Raw genomic sequence first — 16,472 nt, forward strand, 5'->3', positions numbered from 1 at the left:
AATGGGGAGGCTGGGGAATAAAGAGACTAGATTTATTTGCAAAAGCTCTGGCAGCAAAATTGGGATGGCAACTTCTCACATCTCATAGTCTCTGGAAACAAGTAGTTATGGAAAAATACATTGCACCGGAAAGCATTTACAGCTGGATTCGCAGGGAACACAGGGGAAGTGGAAGACATTCAATCATCTGGAAAGCAGTCCTCAATTCTCTTCCCCTAATTCGGGAGGGACTTACATGGAGAATCCATCAAGGGAATTCTGTCCGCATTGGTATAGACCCCTGGATTGGATGCGGCAATATGCATAGGCTATCTGGGCAGCTCATAGCACATCTAATGGATCAGGGTGTCACACATGTTGCTCATATTGCAGATCAAGAAAACTCCAGTTTTCTTCATCAGGCTTGGAAGACAACGCTAGATCTCCACATTCCGGAACAATGGAGACAAGAATGGGAGTCATATACTGAGGCCCTCACACAAGCACACATCAGAATATCGGAGGAGGAAGACGAGATTGTATGGGCACTAGCTAAAAATGGATTATATACCCCAAAGGAGGGATACATGCAGCTCATGCAACCATATCAGCCCGACAATACACAACAATGGTGGAGAGCTATTTGGCATCTAAAAGCAGCCCCCAGAACGCGACTGCTCATGTGGGCTATCCTTTACAACAAAATTCCTACTGGGGCAAACTTGAAAAAACGATCCTTCTATGGACCTTTCTGGTGCCATTTGTGCAGAAGAAATGATGAAGACACTGAACATCTCTTCCTTTCCTGCCCGGTAGTTTATGAACAATGGTCCCTTCTTACCTCACGCTCCCCCTCCCTCCATCAATGGCATGGCCTATCCATCATCGATGCCTGGAAAAACTGGCAGGAGCAGCACTCTGGAAAAGATAAGAACATCCCACTCCTCATGTGCTGGTCCATCTGGATAGCAAGGAATCGTGCGATTTTCGACCAAAAACCTCCTCACTGGCCTGTCATTATTGCCCACATATTTGCAGATCTTGCACTCATACCCGATGATCCTCCACAAGCCCCTCCTCGGACTATAACCCCAGAACTCATAGATAAATCTATCCCCTGGGCTTACTTTGATGGCTCAGCCCAAGAGGAAGGCTGTGGGGGGGGAGCCCTCCTCTACCTCAGAGAAAACCACTATTACATGCTCCAAATTCATCTGGGACGGGGCACAAACAATTATGCCGAGCTCACTACTGCAAAACACCTCATTTCCTTTGCACATGAGAAAGGATGCACAAAACTACAATTGTTTGGAGATTCAAAACTTGTCTGCAACTGGCTCACCAGAAAATCAATATGCACTGCTTTCTCTTTGAGACATATACTGGATGAGGCACTCAGACTAACAGATGCTTTTGAAAAATTTGACTGTCATCATATTTACAGGGAGCGCAACGCTCGGGCGGACTACCTTTCCAAGCAAGCAGCGCAGAGGCAAGAAGAGGACTGGCTAATCCAGGAAGAACTGGATGGAACCTTCTTTCAACACTACCACAGACCCTTTGATGATCAACAGGCACAAAGGGGAGCTCAACACTGAAAGGGGTCCCATCATACACAAAATACTGTTTTTCCTCTGCTTTTATATATAATCTGTTATTTATGAACTGTATCGACCCAAGGCGGGTAATCATAGTTTTTATTTTTGGGCAGCAAGCTACAGCTGCACAGTAATGATGATAGCTATAAAACAGTATGTATACAACACCGGAAAACATACACAGTATATGTTCTTTTTTTGCTGTTTTTTTGGATATATACCTCTCCGAGGTGGCACACTCCCTGCGTGGAGATAAACAGTTTGGGGAGAGGAATGATTTCTTTTTGTTTACCTTTCCAGTTTTGGAACTATTATCACAGTTTCTTTTAGACAGTTTTGAGAGGCATCCAGCCTCAGTATGCATATGCTCAGCATCTACAGAATGTAATTTCTTTTGACTTAATAGAAATTACGACTTTTTCTACGGGAAAAAAAAATAAAATGAAAAAAATGAAAATAAAATAAATAAACAAACAAAATAAAAATAATAAAGCTAAATTTAACTATTCTAAACAATAAAACTAAAAATAGTAATAAAAAAATAAAATATAAATCAAAATAATGAATTAACACAATTTTATTACTTAAATTCAAAAAAAAGAATAGTAAATAAATAAGAAATAAAGGAATATTAGAAAATTTGATTAAAAAAATAAATAAGTAAATAAATAATTAAATATTATAAAAACTTATGAATACAAGGTAGGGATCCAAGACCTCTTAATACTCCAACCATATTCTCTATTCACATTGATAGGCCTACTTTCAATTTCCAATTTCTAGGGCCTCCCTAAACTTAGGTGATGAAAATGATTAATCTTTGCAATGACCCTCGCCTCTTCAATGCAGATGTGATGGTTTGTCTTTTCTACATGTTCTACCAAAGCAAAAGAGGCGTGCTCAACAATCCTCTAATTAATTGAGTGACCAGTTTCACCAATGTATGGAGTCTCACAGAGCAAGAGATGACATAAACACATTTCCCATCTTTAGGGTTCACAGGGTCCTTCACTGATCTGGGAGCTTCATGCTTCGGATAATGTTTAGGGGCTTAAATGTCGAAAAAACATTATGCTTCTTTAGGATCGCAGGGATGACAAACACATTTCCCATCTTTAGGGTTCACAGGGTCTTTCACTGATTTGGGAGCTTCGGATAATGTTTAGGGGCTTAAATGTTGAAAAAACCTTCTGCTTCTTTAGGATCTTAGCAATCTTGTTCATAGTTCTTTAATTTTAATTAAAAAAATTGTTGTATTAACTAATGATAATTCTTTAGTCAAAACCAGTTGGTTTATTCTAATGGCTAGAAAAGATCTCTCTTCATCTATTTAATCTAATGCCATGATCTCGTTCTTCATCTTATCCTGAAGATGAACCACACTAGATGGTTCAAAAGAGGCTGACTTATAGTTTCTTTATATGATTTTTAAAAAAAAAAAAATTCAATTGTTTTTTTTTAATCTTTAAAATATATATAATTTTTAAATTAAATTTATTTATATAATAAATTAAATACATAATAAATACTTGTAATTAAGTGTTTAATTCTTATATATGAATAGTTGTTTTCAATTGTGATTTTTTTATATAAAGAGTTTAATTAATAATTTATGTTTAACTTAAATTCTACAACCACCCTAGGTCACCTTGCTAATGAGGCCCATTCTTAACCAGTTGTGCTAAGGGGAGGAGACATGCTAAAAAATCTAGTTACACCTCAAAATATTTGAATTTTGCGCACTTGATAAATATGTGATTAAAATTGATTTATATTGTTTCTACACACATCATGTTCAATTTTTTTATTGATTAAATTACATTTTTGAATGCATAAATGAGTTCAATTCCAACAAATTTTACTACCCACCTTAATCTATAATTCCAACAAATTTTTACTACATTTCAAATAAAAAGAATGAAAAAATATAACTTAAAAAAATCCAAAATGTAGAATGGTAAAATTGTTTGAACTATTTTACTCGTAAGAATTTACTATTTTCCAGTGCTTGTATTTGTGTGTTCTTTTAAACATATAGAATACAAAGATGGTTAACATTGAAATATGTATTTATGCCTTTTTCTTGATTTCTCATATTAATTTGTCATTTTTATATTGTAAATACATGTTAATATTAATATTTAAATATTTTATTATAATCTATATTGACTTTTTTATTATTACAAATATTTTTTTAATGTGGCATATTTTAATTTAGAAAATATTTTAATTTTATTTAAAAGGGATACATGTCAATTCTACAATGGACAAAATTACATATCACCCTCATACTAGTTTATGGAATGTGTTTATCGACCCTTATAACTTTATTGTTATTATTATTATAAAAAAGAATTAATATAAGAATTATATATATATATATAAGAACATGTAATAAGATTTTTAACTATTGAGATTTAATATTACTTTAGCATGGAGATTCTACTAATACCACATATCCAAAAAAACCATAACTCATATTTATATGGCATTTCTTTAATTAACCAATTTAAATAAAAAATGGAAAATAGACAACTACTTTTGAAATGAATCTCAACTTTTCATATGTGACTATTATTAAGATATTCTAGAATATTTTATGGAGACTACAAATAAAAACCATCTCATAGTTATATTATGCACTTAATAATTATTTAATAATAAATTAAAATTATGAACCTTTACTCTAAAATATCAAACAAAATATTTTTCTACAAAAATTATATTAATATCATTTTTAGTTTTAAAGTTAATAACTTTTTTTCGATAATATTCACTTTGCTAAGGTTTACAGTGTGCATACCTCTTTAGAAATGGTTGCTATTGATAAATCTATCACTGATGTTGTCAGGACAATTGCAACCAAACCCAATCCTCTTGCAGTCTCTGAGGTCACCCCTGGCTCTCCTGTATTGGCCTTCGAGTTGGCCTCTATCATTGGTGTTGCAGTCGTCGATGACACATCCAAGGCCTTTTCTCAATCTATCTGGTGCAGGTTCGCTCTCCATTCAATTCTCATTAGCGAAAGATTGTTTTGGATAATTTTTTGCAGTGATGTTCCTCCTTCCCCCAAACTAAGGCCACTGATTCATATTTACTAACCTTCCCGATATTTATGAGGCCCTTGATTCCTTCATTTTATTTTTCAGATCCTTATCAAGCTTCTCTCAAGGTGTTCGTTTCTCCTTGGGGTCTGTGCCACAGATTTGGTACGGGATCTCAAGATTTCACTTGAGCTCTAGGTAGATATTCCCTTTATCACGCAATGCCAACTTTTCAAAGGTAACCAGTTGGATGATTCTTCCCCTCTTTCAGTCTATAATATTGGTAAATATGTCATTGTTTATATGGCCCTTCATTTATGAGGGGGGTTGTGGGCAAGTCTTCCTCCTCTTGAGCTTTTTCTTATAAAGATGTTGTCCATGCTCAACCCTCCCCAAAGGAATCTTAGTCTCGGGTAGTTCTTGGGCTGTTTTTGGTCGAACATTTTGAGGAAGTTCCCTCCTTAGAAATCTCTCACCTTGGGCTTAAGGAACTCCATCAAATCTATGCACAAACAACCCTTATATGTTGTTTCAATGGTTTATGGCCCCGCTTGGTCGATCTTTACCAATGGATCTATTCTTCATGGACCAAGAATTGCAAGGTTATTTTCTACTCCAAGGGCTTCTTCATTGTAATGTTTGTTGATTTGGAAGAATACCAAAAGGTTTTATTTAAAGGGCCCTGGTTTTAGGCAATGCTAGACTTTTCATAACTCCTTGGTTTCTAGATTTTGACCCTTCCACAACCACCATTACCAAACTGCCAATATGGGTTTGACTTCCTAATCTACCTACTTACTTGTGGCATTACTCAGTCTTTAAGGGCATTGGAAACTCCCTGGGTCATTTCCTTGCAACTGATGTTTCCCATGGAAGCTTGGCTTTTACACCTATGGTAGAATCTAAGTTGAAATCAATATTAATAAAGGGCTACCATAGTAGATCAATTTAAAAATAGGGGATTATCATTGGACCCAGGCTTTGGAATATGAGAATATCGCTTTTCATTGTTGCTTTTGTCATCAAACAAGCCATTTACAAAATTATTGCCCTTTGCTCAAATCTAACCAGAAGCGAAACATTCATAATTCCATAGCTAAAAGTTGGAAGCCCTATGACCCACTTCCTATGGAGAGCAAGGCTTTCTCTGATTTAGACAAAGATGATGATGAATCCGATGATGAAATGCATTCGATGCACAAGGTTCAGACTTCAACTCTTCAAAAGCCTCCTGAGGATCATGTTCTAAACCATGCTCTCTCAGCAAGCACAAAGATAGTAAATAATAATCCTTCTTATGGTGCATTGAAGCGAGCTCATGAGTCAGCTTCGGCTTCTTCGGACTATGACAAGGATCCTCCTTCAGTGTGCAATGATAATCTTCAGATCGCTTTGATAAACTTGTCTTTGGAAGGTTGGGTTAAGGTTTCAAAAAAGAAAAAGAAAAAAAGTTGCTTCGAGGACCTGCCCCAAATTAGATGATTTTGTCTAGTAATTATTTCTTCCGCTCCTCTATGTCTCTTTTGCTATTCTCAATTTCATACATCTCAGCTATGCTCCTGTGAGTATAAGGCACACTGTGCCAGAGAAAAAACCATAATTATATATGATGTATTTAATTTCTAATTAATCAATAAAATCTTTAAAACTTATAAAAAAATAATAATAATTAACTTTTTCATTAACAAAAATATGTTTTAAAAACGAAGTCTTTAAAACTTATAAAAATTGACTTTTTCAATAACATAAATATGTTTTAAAAACTCAATTTTATAATTAAACATTATAAAAATATAAGTATTAATAAATCACAAAATTTTAAAACTTAATTTTATAATTAAACATTATAAAAATAAAAGTATTAATAACTCACAAAATTTTAAAATAGTTACATAATTAAAGTTTACAAGTTTTTTTTATTTAATTATTTTGATATGATTTATATAATGATGATGGTGGTTAATATATAAAATTGAATTTAGTTTATTATTATTTATTTTAATTTAAATGTCATATTTTAAAATGTATTGTAAGTTAATATAAATATTTTCATTAAAAATAATAGTTGTTTTTAATTTTAATATATTATGTGGATTAGATTTATCTTGAGTAATTGGGAGGAATTATTGTTATTCTCTTCATTCAAGTTTGATTTCATTGATCTCATATCGAGATACAACTTTGAATTCTAGAGAACATATATTTTTGCAACATGTTCAAAATAGCTTTTATGTTTCCCTCGCCCCTTCTTAACTTTAAGCAATAATATTCTTCATCATTCTTCACATATCCCCTCTCCTACCCTACTCCATGCGATAAGCTTCCATTATCCATCACCTACATCCCTCTATATTACCATTGTCATTCATAGAATTTGACCATCATTATGGACATCAACATTACTCTCAAACCAAGTTTTAGAGTATTCACACTACTCAATCTACAAAAAAACATCTAAATTTATTCAACATTGAAGCCTAGTTTAATAACATCATGGAGAAGCCCGCAGAGGTTCAATCTCGTGGTCAGCGGACGATTTGCTAAGTCACCCGTGTCGTTGTGTAGGTCACGAGTTCGAGTCTCGTCTTAACTGAGGGTCGTTCTTGCAGGCTGGGCGATTCGTCCTAGAGGTTATAGTGGCAGCCGGTGGGATTCGACCCCGTGTAACACGAGTACGATACCACCGCCGTTGCCGATTCCACTAGTCAACAAAAAATAACATCATGGAGAAACATGGCTCTAAATCAATGCTAACAACTCTAGAGAAGAGTTCATATACTTATGTGTGTCCACCAAGATGACATTAAACATTGTTAAATAGTTGGAGAACTACATTAAGGGGAGAGATGAGTGATGCTAACGACTTCAAAATTAATGTGTACAGAACATTGAATCATAGATATATGATTATCATTGAAAAACAACTTTTAGTGACCTAAAAGGATCATAATTTTCATCTTATTGTAAAATTATGAGTTTCAACTTCAATTTGGCTTTTTATATTTAATTTTGTCTCATCTTATTTATATTTATGCATGGATAAGATATAAAATTTATAGAGAATTTTGTTTTGTAAATACAAATTCTTAGAATACCAAAATTGTAAATTTTGGTTGTATAGCTATGACACTAGGGGCATTTAATATTGACAAAAAAATTCTAGCATTGTTATAATTTGATAATATAAATAGTCAAAGTTATCATTAATTTGGGTCAATTCAAAGTACGACAAAACCCTTAAAGACATGCTTTCTTATTCATGAAACTTGGATCGTAGTGAAACTATGTCCATGCTTGAAATTTTTGTCAAATCCTTATCAAATTTATGACAAAAAGACAAAAAAAAGGCCCTTTGCTATAAGATTAACTTATTCCATGACATTAAGTACCTCATCAATATAGATCTCACTTCAAAAGAGTTATATATATGAGTTAGTTAGCAAACGTATTATTATTATTATTATTATTATTATTATTATTATTATTATTATTCCCGCGGGAAAATTGTAATATTTCATTAATTTGAAAAATTACATATAGTAGATGCCCATGGCATATGCAAAAATTGTTGGCCCAAGGCCAAAACTAGATAGCTGTCAAAAATAAAAGTTTATGGCCGAAGCCATTTCCAAAAAAAAGCTATACATATTCACCTCGCAGGGTGTTCATCAAGTCTGGTATGCATAGATAAAATATAAACATAAATATATACATGGAAAAGATATTGTGTATCAGCGGTAAAAGTTCCAAAAAAATTAGGGCCTGTCCACCCTTTGATATGCTCTATCAATGTAAGGTCTATGGTAATATTGGTACTGTTCAGCTCCATTCTGCTCCTGGATCATCCACAGGCCTCGGGGTAGTGTCGTGGCCTCCTTGGAAAGCTTGTCAGCACCCTCGTTATGTTCCCTGTAAATGTGTTGGCAGGAGATAAAGTTAAATTGCGCTTTGTAGATCATAACTTCATCCAATATATTTCTAAGAGAATGTGCATGACAGTGATTGATGTTGTTGAACCAATTTATAATGATTTTGGAGTCCCCGAAGATCTGTAGTTTTGTGCATGAGTGTGCCAATGCAAAATGCATGAGGTGTCTGAGAGTGATCAGTTCAGAAAAATTGTTTGTACCCTCTCCCAATCCTAACTGAAGATTGTAAAAGTGTTGCTCAGATAGGTATAAGATAATGCCCCCCCCCCCAACATCCCTGTGCTTGGGCAGCATCGAAAAATGCCCATGGTAAGGTTCGGTCAATCGATCCTGGGAAGTGTGAACACCGTGAAGTGGATTGAGAATCCTCCGGAATTTCATGGCATGCTGCAATGATCTTGGAAGTGATATGTGACCACCGAACCTCATCGCCTTTGAAAATGATATTGTTACGAGTCAACCAGATTGACCAACTAAGGAGGAGGGGAATGCATAAGGATTTTGAATCCTAGGAAGTCACAAACTAGGAATTCCAAGCACTAATAATCGAGGGTCCATTCCATCTGCCCTGTAATCGAGGGTCCATTCCATCTGCCCTGTTTGGAGAGCATATGAATTATTTGCTGCCACATATGTATAGTACATGGGCAGTGAAGCAACAGGTACTCATTGGTTTCCTCTTCCTGTTTGCAGAGAACACACCAGTGCGGTCCATAGAGTGATCTGCGCATGAGGTTTTCTCCTGTTGGCGTCTTATGGTTAAGCACATTCCACATGAAAAGTCGGGTACGAGGTGGTGCTTTTAGCTTCCAAATTTTTCGCCACCAATCCTGTAGAACATCTGCTTTGCGGTCAGATAGTAGGGAAAGATAGCCTACCTAGCGGTCCGTAATCCCAGCCACTTGACACTAAGAATATGTACTGGTCGGTGATCTCTTCTGCCATATTACAAAGTGGACAATTGGAGGGATCCGGACGGGTAAATGAATATTTTGGAAGAGCAACCATAGCAAAAAAATTTACCTTCGGAATGTAGGCCAGATCCCATATGGCTTTCCACATCCCTTTGTCTGGATTCAGTCCCCTTTCCGGGTTTGTTATTTCAGATTTCTACATACCTTACAGACCTTGCCTTGACTGAATAGCCCCATTCCGTGTCTCCCTGCATCCATTCATTTGGTTGCGCAAGGTGAATAGGGGCTTTACCCCGGAGTTGCCTGTTGAGGTCTTCCCTTTCTACTTTTAGATGGTCGGTGATTGGATGGAGGGTGCTCCATCCTACCCAGTTCCCAAACTTATGTATTAAAAAAGAATGAGCATCAACTATATTTTAAATTATGCCCTGGATTCGCAGGGCGAGCTGACCCGCGGCCCGCGGGTGATTGGAAGGTTTACTGCCAGTGGACTTCTGATTCCAATTCTCCCCTATTTAAATCCAACTTTCCCTTTCAACCTAGATGGGAGGAATTTTTTTGGTTCAGATGTCTCTTCAAAAAGGAATGACCTAATAAATCTTTTGAATTTTAGTGCTCCTATCAGTGCCTCTAGTATTGAGCACCAATATGGGGAGGGAATGCAGAACTGGCTTAAGGTAGGTTTCTCTGGCTAAGATGTGACTGAGATTTACCAAACCATTGAGGTTGAACACAGGGAGGAACTAAGCATCCTACGACATGGCTAGGACCTAGCCTACCCCTCATTGGTCCATTCAAGCAATACACTATAGAAGATGAACACTACAGGTGGCGGTGATGACCTCAAGCAAAAGAAAGGGAAACCCAAAGAGACTCTCCCTGGTTCTGTTTGATCTCCTTAATCTCAGTTATGCACTGTGACTCCGACTTTGGCTTTTGAATTCCTTGTTTCCTTCCTCACGACTCTGAATCTTCTCGTTGCTTTGCACAACATCAGCAATCAAATCTTACTATTACTATTGGAATGACTATTACTATCCTATATTAAGTCCTGTATAAAGTCCTGGAAAAGGAGATGGAAATGAAAATAAGGAAGCAAGCAATCTTTCCTCATCAAACCAACCTACTTATCTTGCTTGATCATGGCACATGGCACGATCCTTCCTCTATATGTATCTGTTATCACTATGTGTATCTATAGGACCCCATTGGGGCACGAAAACACCACTGAGAAACTCCCATCAGTGCCTCTAGTATTGAGTACCAATATGGGGAGGGAATGCAGAACTGACTTAAGGTAGGTTTCTCTGGCTTGCGGATTCAGCCACTGAGTTTCTCAAGAGTCTCTTTTCATTCCCGATTTCTAAAAACATTAATTCCCATTGAACCAACTATTGAGTTGACCATGAATCTATTTTCTTCCCGGTTTTCCAAAAAATTGCCATCATTTTGATTAAGCCTACGTCATAAGTAATTTACTCTAAAGTAAAAATGTAGACACATCGTTGGGAGTTATCTTGGTTCTGATGAAAGTATGAATTTATTACTTTCTCATGCAAATTACATATCAGTTGGCACCAAAAGATTCATGGATACCTCCAAAAAAATAAGGTTTTTGCAGTTTGGACATGAATCTGTGTATCTAGATCAACATTGTTGATGAGATGTTTTTTTTGGAGCAGTTTGGACCTGAATCTGTGTATCTACATCAACATTGTTGATGAGATTTGTTTTTTTATTTTTTTATTTTAGCACTGTATGTAGTTGATGTTACATTTTTTTTAGTTTCAAATCTGGTTAATGCTACTAAATTTTTCAGAGTTTCGTTATGCAAATTAGTCCAAGTTTGATATTGGCAATAATTAAGAGCAAACATTGAAAAAAAATCTAATCATGTTAACAAATAATATAACTGCTAAAAATATCTGTCATTAAGTAGAAACTTGTCTTACACTAAACAAGTTTAACATAACAAAGACATTTGTCTTGGATGTGATTGGTTTTGGACAGATCCACCTTTTCCTTGGGATTCAAGTGGTCGATTTCAACTCCACAGAAACTTGTAGTGAAGTTGTGTAATAACAAAGGTTAAAGAACAGAGTCTGAAATGAAAGTTATGAAGAAAGTGCCATATCTAAATTTAATAAGGAGCCTGATATATGGCATGGTGTGCATTAGCCCCAACAATACTTATTCTTGTGGACATGGGCAACACATTTAATGTAAAGAATGCTCATACAACTAATTTTTTATATATATTTTTTGTGACCCCCTGAACTTCACCAACTTATTAAAGAGATAAATAAGAAGGCAAAAGAGCAATGCTTATAAGATGGAATTTCAATTATTTGATGGAACTCTAGTAAAGCAGATTCAAGTTTGTGACTTCTCCTTCATATAACATTTAATAGAGAGAATCTCCATAAATAAAGAAATATATTTGTGAATTTAAATTAAGATTCTTTATTTTAGTAATGAAAAATTATAAATTAAGAAAAACATTTAAACTTGATTTGAAAAAAAATTGAAATGTATATGATATTGAGATATCTTCTATATTGTTAATATCATAAATCCCTCAGTAAAACAGGAAAATTTATTAATTTGCATAGCTGGTTGAATTTGGTTTTTAATTAAGTACTTAATTTTATTAAGAATGTTTTATAACTTTAAAAAAAGTATGATTCTAAACATGGAGCAGGTAGATACACTACTGAAGTAAATGGCAGCCGAGTTGTATACCATTTTTGTGCAGATTATGCTTTATGTCCAATAAGATTTTTCCATGAAGTAAACAAAAATACTCTACTGTATCTAAGATGCATAGGTAAAAGATGGATATAGATATGCACCTGACTAATTGTGACCTGTGGGAGTCTCTTCGCACACTGCTCCGTGGTATCCTTGTCCAAGGGTGCTGCTCCACTGACAATCTCGTTCAAAGAAGACAGATCATATCGATCCACAACTTTCTGTTTCGCAATGGCAATCATAATGGGTGGCACTATAGTTAAATAAGATATCTTGTATTCTTGAATTGCTTCCAGCATCCTTATAAAGTTAAATTTCCCCATTGAAACCACGGCATTTCCTCTCTGGAGCTGCCCATATGTGACACATGCCAGCCCATAGACATGAAACATGGGAATAACACATAAGACAGTCCAATGCTTCACGCCTTTCATATCTTGGTCACTGGTCACCATCAAGGCAGCGGCCATGAAATTCCTATGACTTAAGATCACCCCTTTATTTTTCCCAGTAGTCCCAGAAGAATACAACAGTGCAGCTGTGTCCGTCTGCTTGATAGTAACCTCAGGTGGATTCTTCTGGGCACCCATGGTTAAGACTTTGGAAAATAAAATAATGGGAGAACTAGCCCTCTTACCATCCCCATCGTCCCCAATCACTATTGCAGGCAAACCCAGATCTTTAACTGTATCCCATAGCTCTGGGACAGTTATTATGAGTTTGGCTTTCGAATCCTGGACCTGTTTGGCTAGTTCCATGACGGTATACACCGGATTGACAGTGGTTGCCACGGCCCCAATTGAAACAATCCCAAAGAAACATAGGGGGAAATAAATAGAATTGGGAGAAAACAAGAGCACCACGTCTCCTTTTCTAATACCCAATTGACTTAATCCACTGCCCACAGCTCTTACCTTGTCTTTGAATTCCCTGAAACTCAGCTTCTCGCCGGAATCTGCATCTGCCAGTGCTAATCTGTGAGCGTAGGATGATGAATCTCTGAACATAAAAGAGACCATGTCGGTGTTCTTGTCCTTTGGAAGCTTCAATGGCGGCCTCAGGGATCTGAATATTCCGTCCCTCCCATAACCAGATTTCTCCATATCAATTCTGTTTGGTTGTCTGGGAGATTGTGCCCAGTAATTTGGCTCTGAGGTTACTGTCAACTGAAGATGTCAATTGAAGGATATGATATGAGATTTCTATGGGAGAAATTGCTGTCAGTTTTACATTTCCAGGCACTGGGTTCCCCGGGTCTGTATAAACATCAGAATGCATTCCTTGGCAAGTCAACCCAAGTTACCAACCCGTTCAGAGAGAAACAAAAATAATCCGTTGAAAGGTAAACAAAAATATTTTTTTGGTTAAAGCTACTCTAATAAACTTGGATACCATTTCAGAAATGTTTTTAAAATATAATTTGTTACAGTTTGGTACAGTATCGTACAGTGAGATTTATGGTTTTTCCTCGGTTCAATTTAATAACATTAAAAAAATATTAAAATTATTTTATTTAAGAGGGTTAGATTTTAGATTTGTGTGATTTATATCTTAAATGAGAATTTTTTTTATTAATTGTATTATTAAAATTTAATTAATCTAAAAGACATTCTTATTTATAATATTAATAACTTTTTGAATGTGTAAAATTAATATTAATATTAATTAAAATATTTTAATGTTTATCTAAAAATAAATTTATATTTATTTTAAAAAATTAAATTTATTATTGAATTTAGGCTTTTGTGATCTATATTTACGTTATAATAAATAAATTAAGTAATAATCACACCAATTTATATCTATTTTTTGTTTTTAATACATAAAGTTATTATTTCACTGATATTTTATGTTTTAATATAAAAGTTTTGAAATAGAAAAAACGAAAAAACGAAAATTATTTTAACGTCCACGAGGTTAAAGATAGCCTATGGGATAGATTGCTTCTTCATATGGGACAGATTGCTTCTTCATTTGGTTAACGTATTCAACTTCTCGACAAACCCCTTGCTCTAAATAAGAGCTAGCTGCCAGAATATTTGCATAACTTTCCATGTTGTCTTTGCATAACTTTCCCTGTTGTCTTTGAAGGTCTCACATTTTAAAATGAAATGTTTTTCTGTTTCCATTTTTCTGGAAGAACAAAAAATACATACTCTTTCTTCCCACACTTCTTTTGGCCTTTTCCAGTGCCCAATTTCACAACAGAGTTGATGAGAATTAAAAAATATCATTAAAGTAAAATATCATAGATTAAATATAATAAATTATTCTAATCTTTATCCAAATGATAATTTTATATTTATTTTTTAAAAATAATTTTCCATATATTGTTTATACACAAAATTATTATTTTAGTGTAATGAAAGGAAAATGCGAAATTAAAAAAAAAAAAAAATATATATATATATATATATATATATAACAAAAATGAGAAGGTATTCTATTAAACATGAGTCTCAGCGCAACAAATATTTGAGGAAGGAATTTATTGTGTTGTCATTTTTCAATGAGATCTTCTACTAAGATAATGACGAAATTCATGAAAGGCATATCTCAGTGTTTTCCACAAATTCTACTATTGAGTTTTTGCCACATATTTACAAGAATAAATATGTGACTTGAAAAACCTAGCTACAATTAAACAAGCCACAAAATTCCATTTCCAACTCATTCCAAACCATATTGTTTTCTAATATTTTTAAATATATTAATAATAATATTAAAATAATCAATTCGACCTTCATCGCCCTCATCCTAAAGTTCAATTCCCCATCCTCTTTTGATGATTATAGGCCTATTTCCTTGTGCAACTGCCTATATAAGATTATCTCTAAGATTATTGCAAATCTACTCAGGCCGATCCTCTCCAGGCATATTGCTCCTCAACGATTTGCCTTCCTCGAATCCAGACAGATCCATGGAGCCATCGGATCGGCTCAGGAAGCCATCCACTCTATCTGGACCAAGCATCTAAAAAGCATCATTCTCAAGATCGACTTGTCCAAAGCATTTGACCGGGTCAGCTGGCTCTATATTAAGATGCTTCTGATTCATTTGGGTTTCCCTCACAATTACATCACTTGGATTATGGCCTACATCACCACACCCACCTTTAGTGTCCTCATCAATGGATCGGCCTCTCACTTCTTTCACTCTGAAAGGGGGCTTAGGTAGGGTTGCCCTCTATCCCCACTCCTTTTTCTTATTGTCATGGAGGGTCTAAGTCGCTTAATTGCATCAGCTAAAAGGGATGGAGATATCTGTGGACTCAAGATTACAAAGGACTGCTTCCTTACACATCTCCTATTTGTGGACGATGTGCTTATTCTGCTTGATGGCAACATTCGGGATTCCAGATCTTTTTCCAAGATTCTCCTCCTCTTCTCGTCCGCTACTGGGATGCTTGCCAACCAATCCAAATCCACCATTACCTTTACTCGTACCTCTGTTCATGAATCCCAATTTTCTCACCAGGTCTTTCCCTACAGTATCCACCCCTTGAATAGAGGACTCAAATATCTGGGTTATTGGCTTAAACCTACTTGTCATAGAATTGCAGATTGGGTATGGTTGGTTACAAAACTGGAGAAGAGACTATCCATATGGAGTTTTAGATATCTATCCAGGGTGGGCATATTGGTGCTTATCAAATCGGTCCTGGAAGCTACACCAGTTTACTGGATGGCACTTGCATGGATTCCCAGGAATATTCTATCTCGACTGAAACAACTATGCAACAGATACCTCTGGAACGGGAATCAAGATAAAAGATTATTTGCCTGGATCAGCTGGCAAAAAATTACAATGCCAAAGAAATGGGGGGGATGGGGGCTGAAAGATCTTCCCCTTTTCGCTCAAGCCCTAGCTGCTAAAATGGGCTGGACCTTGTTGACTGGTCAGAATCTATGGACTCATATCTCTTATCATAAATATATCTGGCCACAAAAGATGCTAGACTGGGTTCGTCTTCCCACATGGCCGAAGATGGGTAGCTCATCTGTATGGAAGGCGTTGCTCCACTCCCTTCCGCATATAAGAGATAATCTGGTGTGGCGTATTAATGATGGCTCTGTGGGTAGGATCAGGCTAGATCCGTGGATTGGTTGTGGAGGAAGACACCTACTATCTAAAGACCTCATCATATATCTCCATGCACATGAGATCAGGGTATTCTCGCATATCGCAGACCAACAAAACTCGGATATATTTTCACAAGCCTGGAAATCGGCACAACATCTCGACCTACCTCCCCGA

At 35.6% G+C, this 16,472-nt stretch overlaps 1 protein-coding gene across 1 annotated transcript in view; it reads right to left on the reverse strand.

The window, feature by feature from the left end:
- LOC149216773 (putative CoA ligase CCL7) overlaps nt 1-13,520 on the reverse strand; it is a 123,347-nt gene extending 109,827 nt beyond the window's left edge. Inside the window, exon 1 of the mRNA XM_089392843.1 lies at nt 12,317-13,520. Coding sequence (XP_089248969.1) covers nt 12,317-13,318 — 1,002 coding nt within the window. The 5' untranslated portion in view covers nt 13,319-13,520. The remainder of the gene's footprint in view (nt 1-12,316) is intronic.
- Between the last annotated feature and the right edge of the window lie 2,952 nt (nt 13,521-16,472).

Source organism: Pinus tabuliformis, chromosome 1_1 (genome assembly GCF_031772625.1).
Source record: "Pinus tabuliformis cultivar Carrire ecotype Pingquan chromosome 1_1, CPIR1, whole genome shotgun sequence".
Taxonomy (NCBI): Eukaryota; Viridiplantae; Streptophyta; class Pinopsida; order Pinales; family Pinaceae; genus Pinus; species Pinus tabuliformis.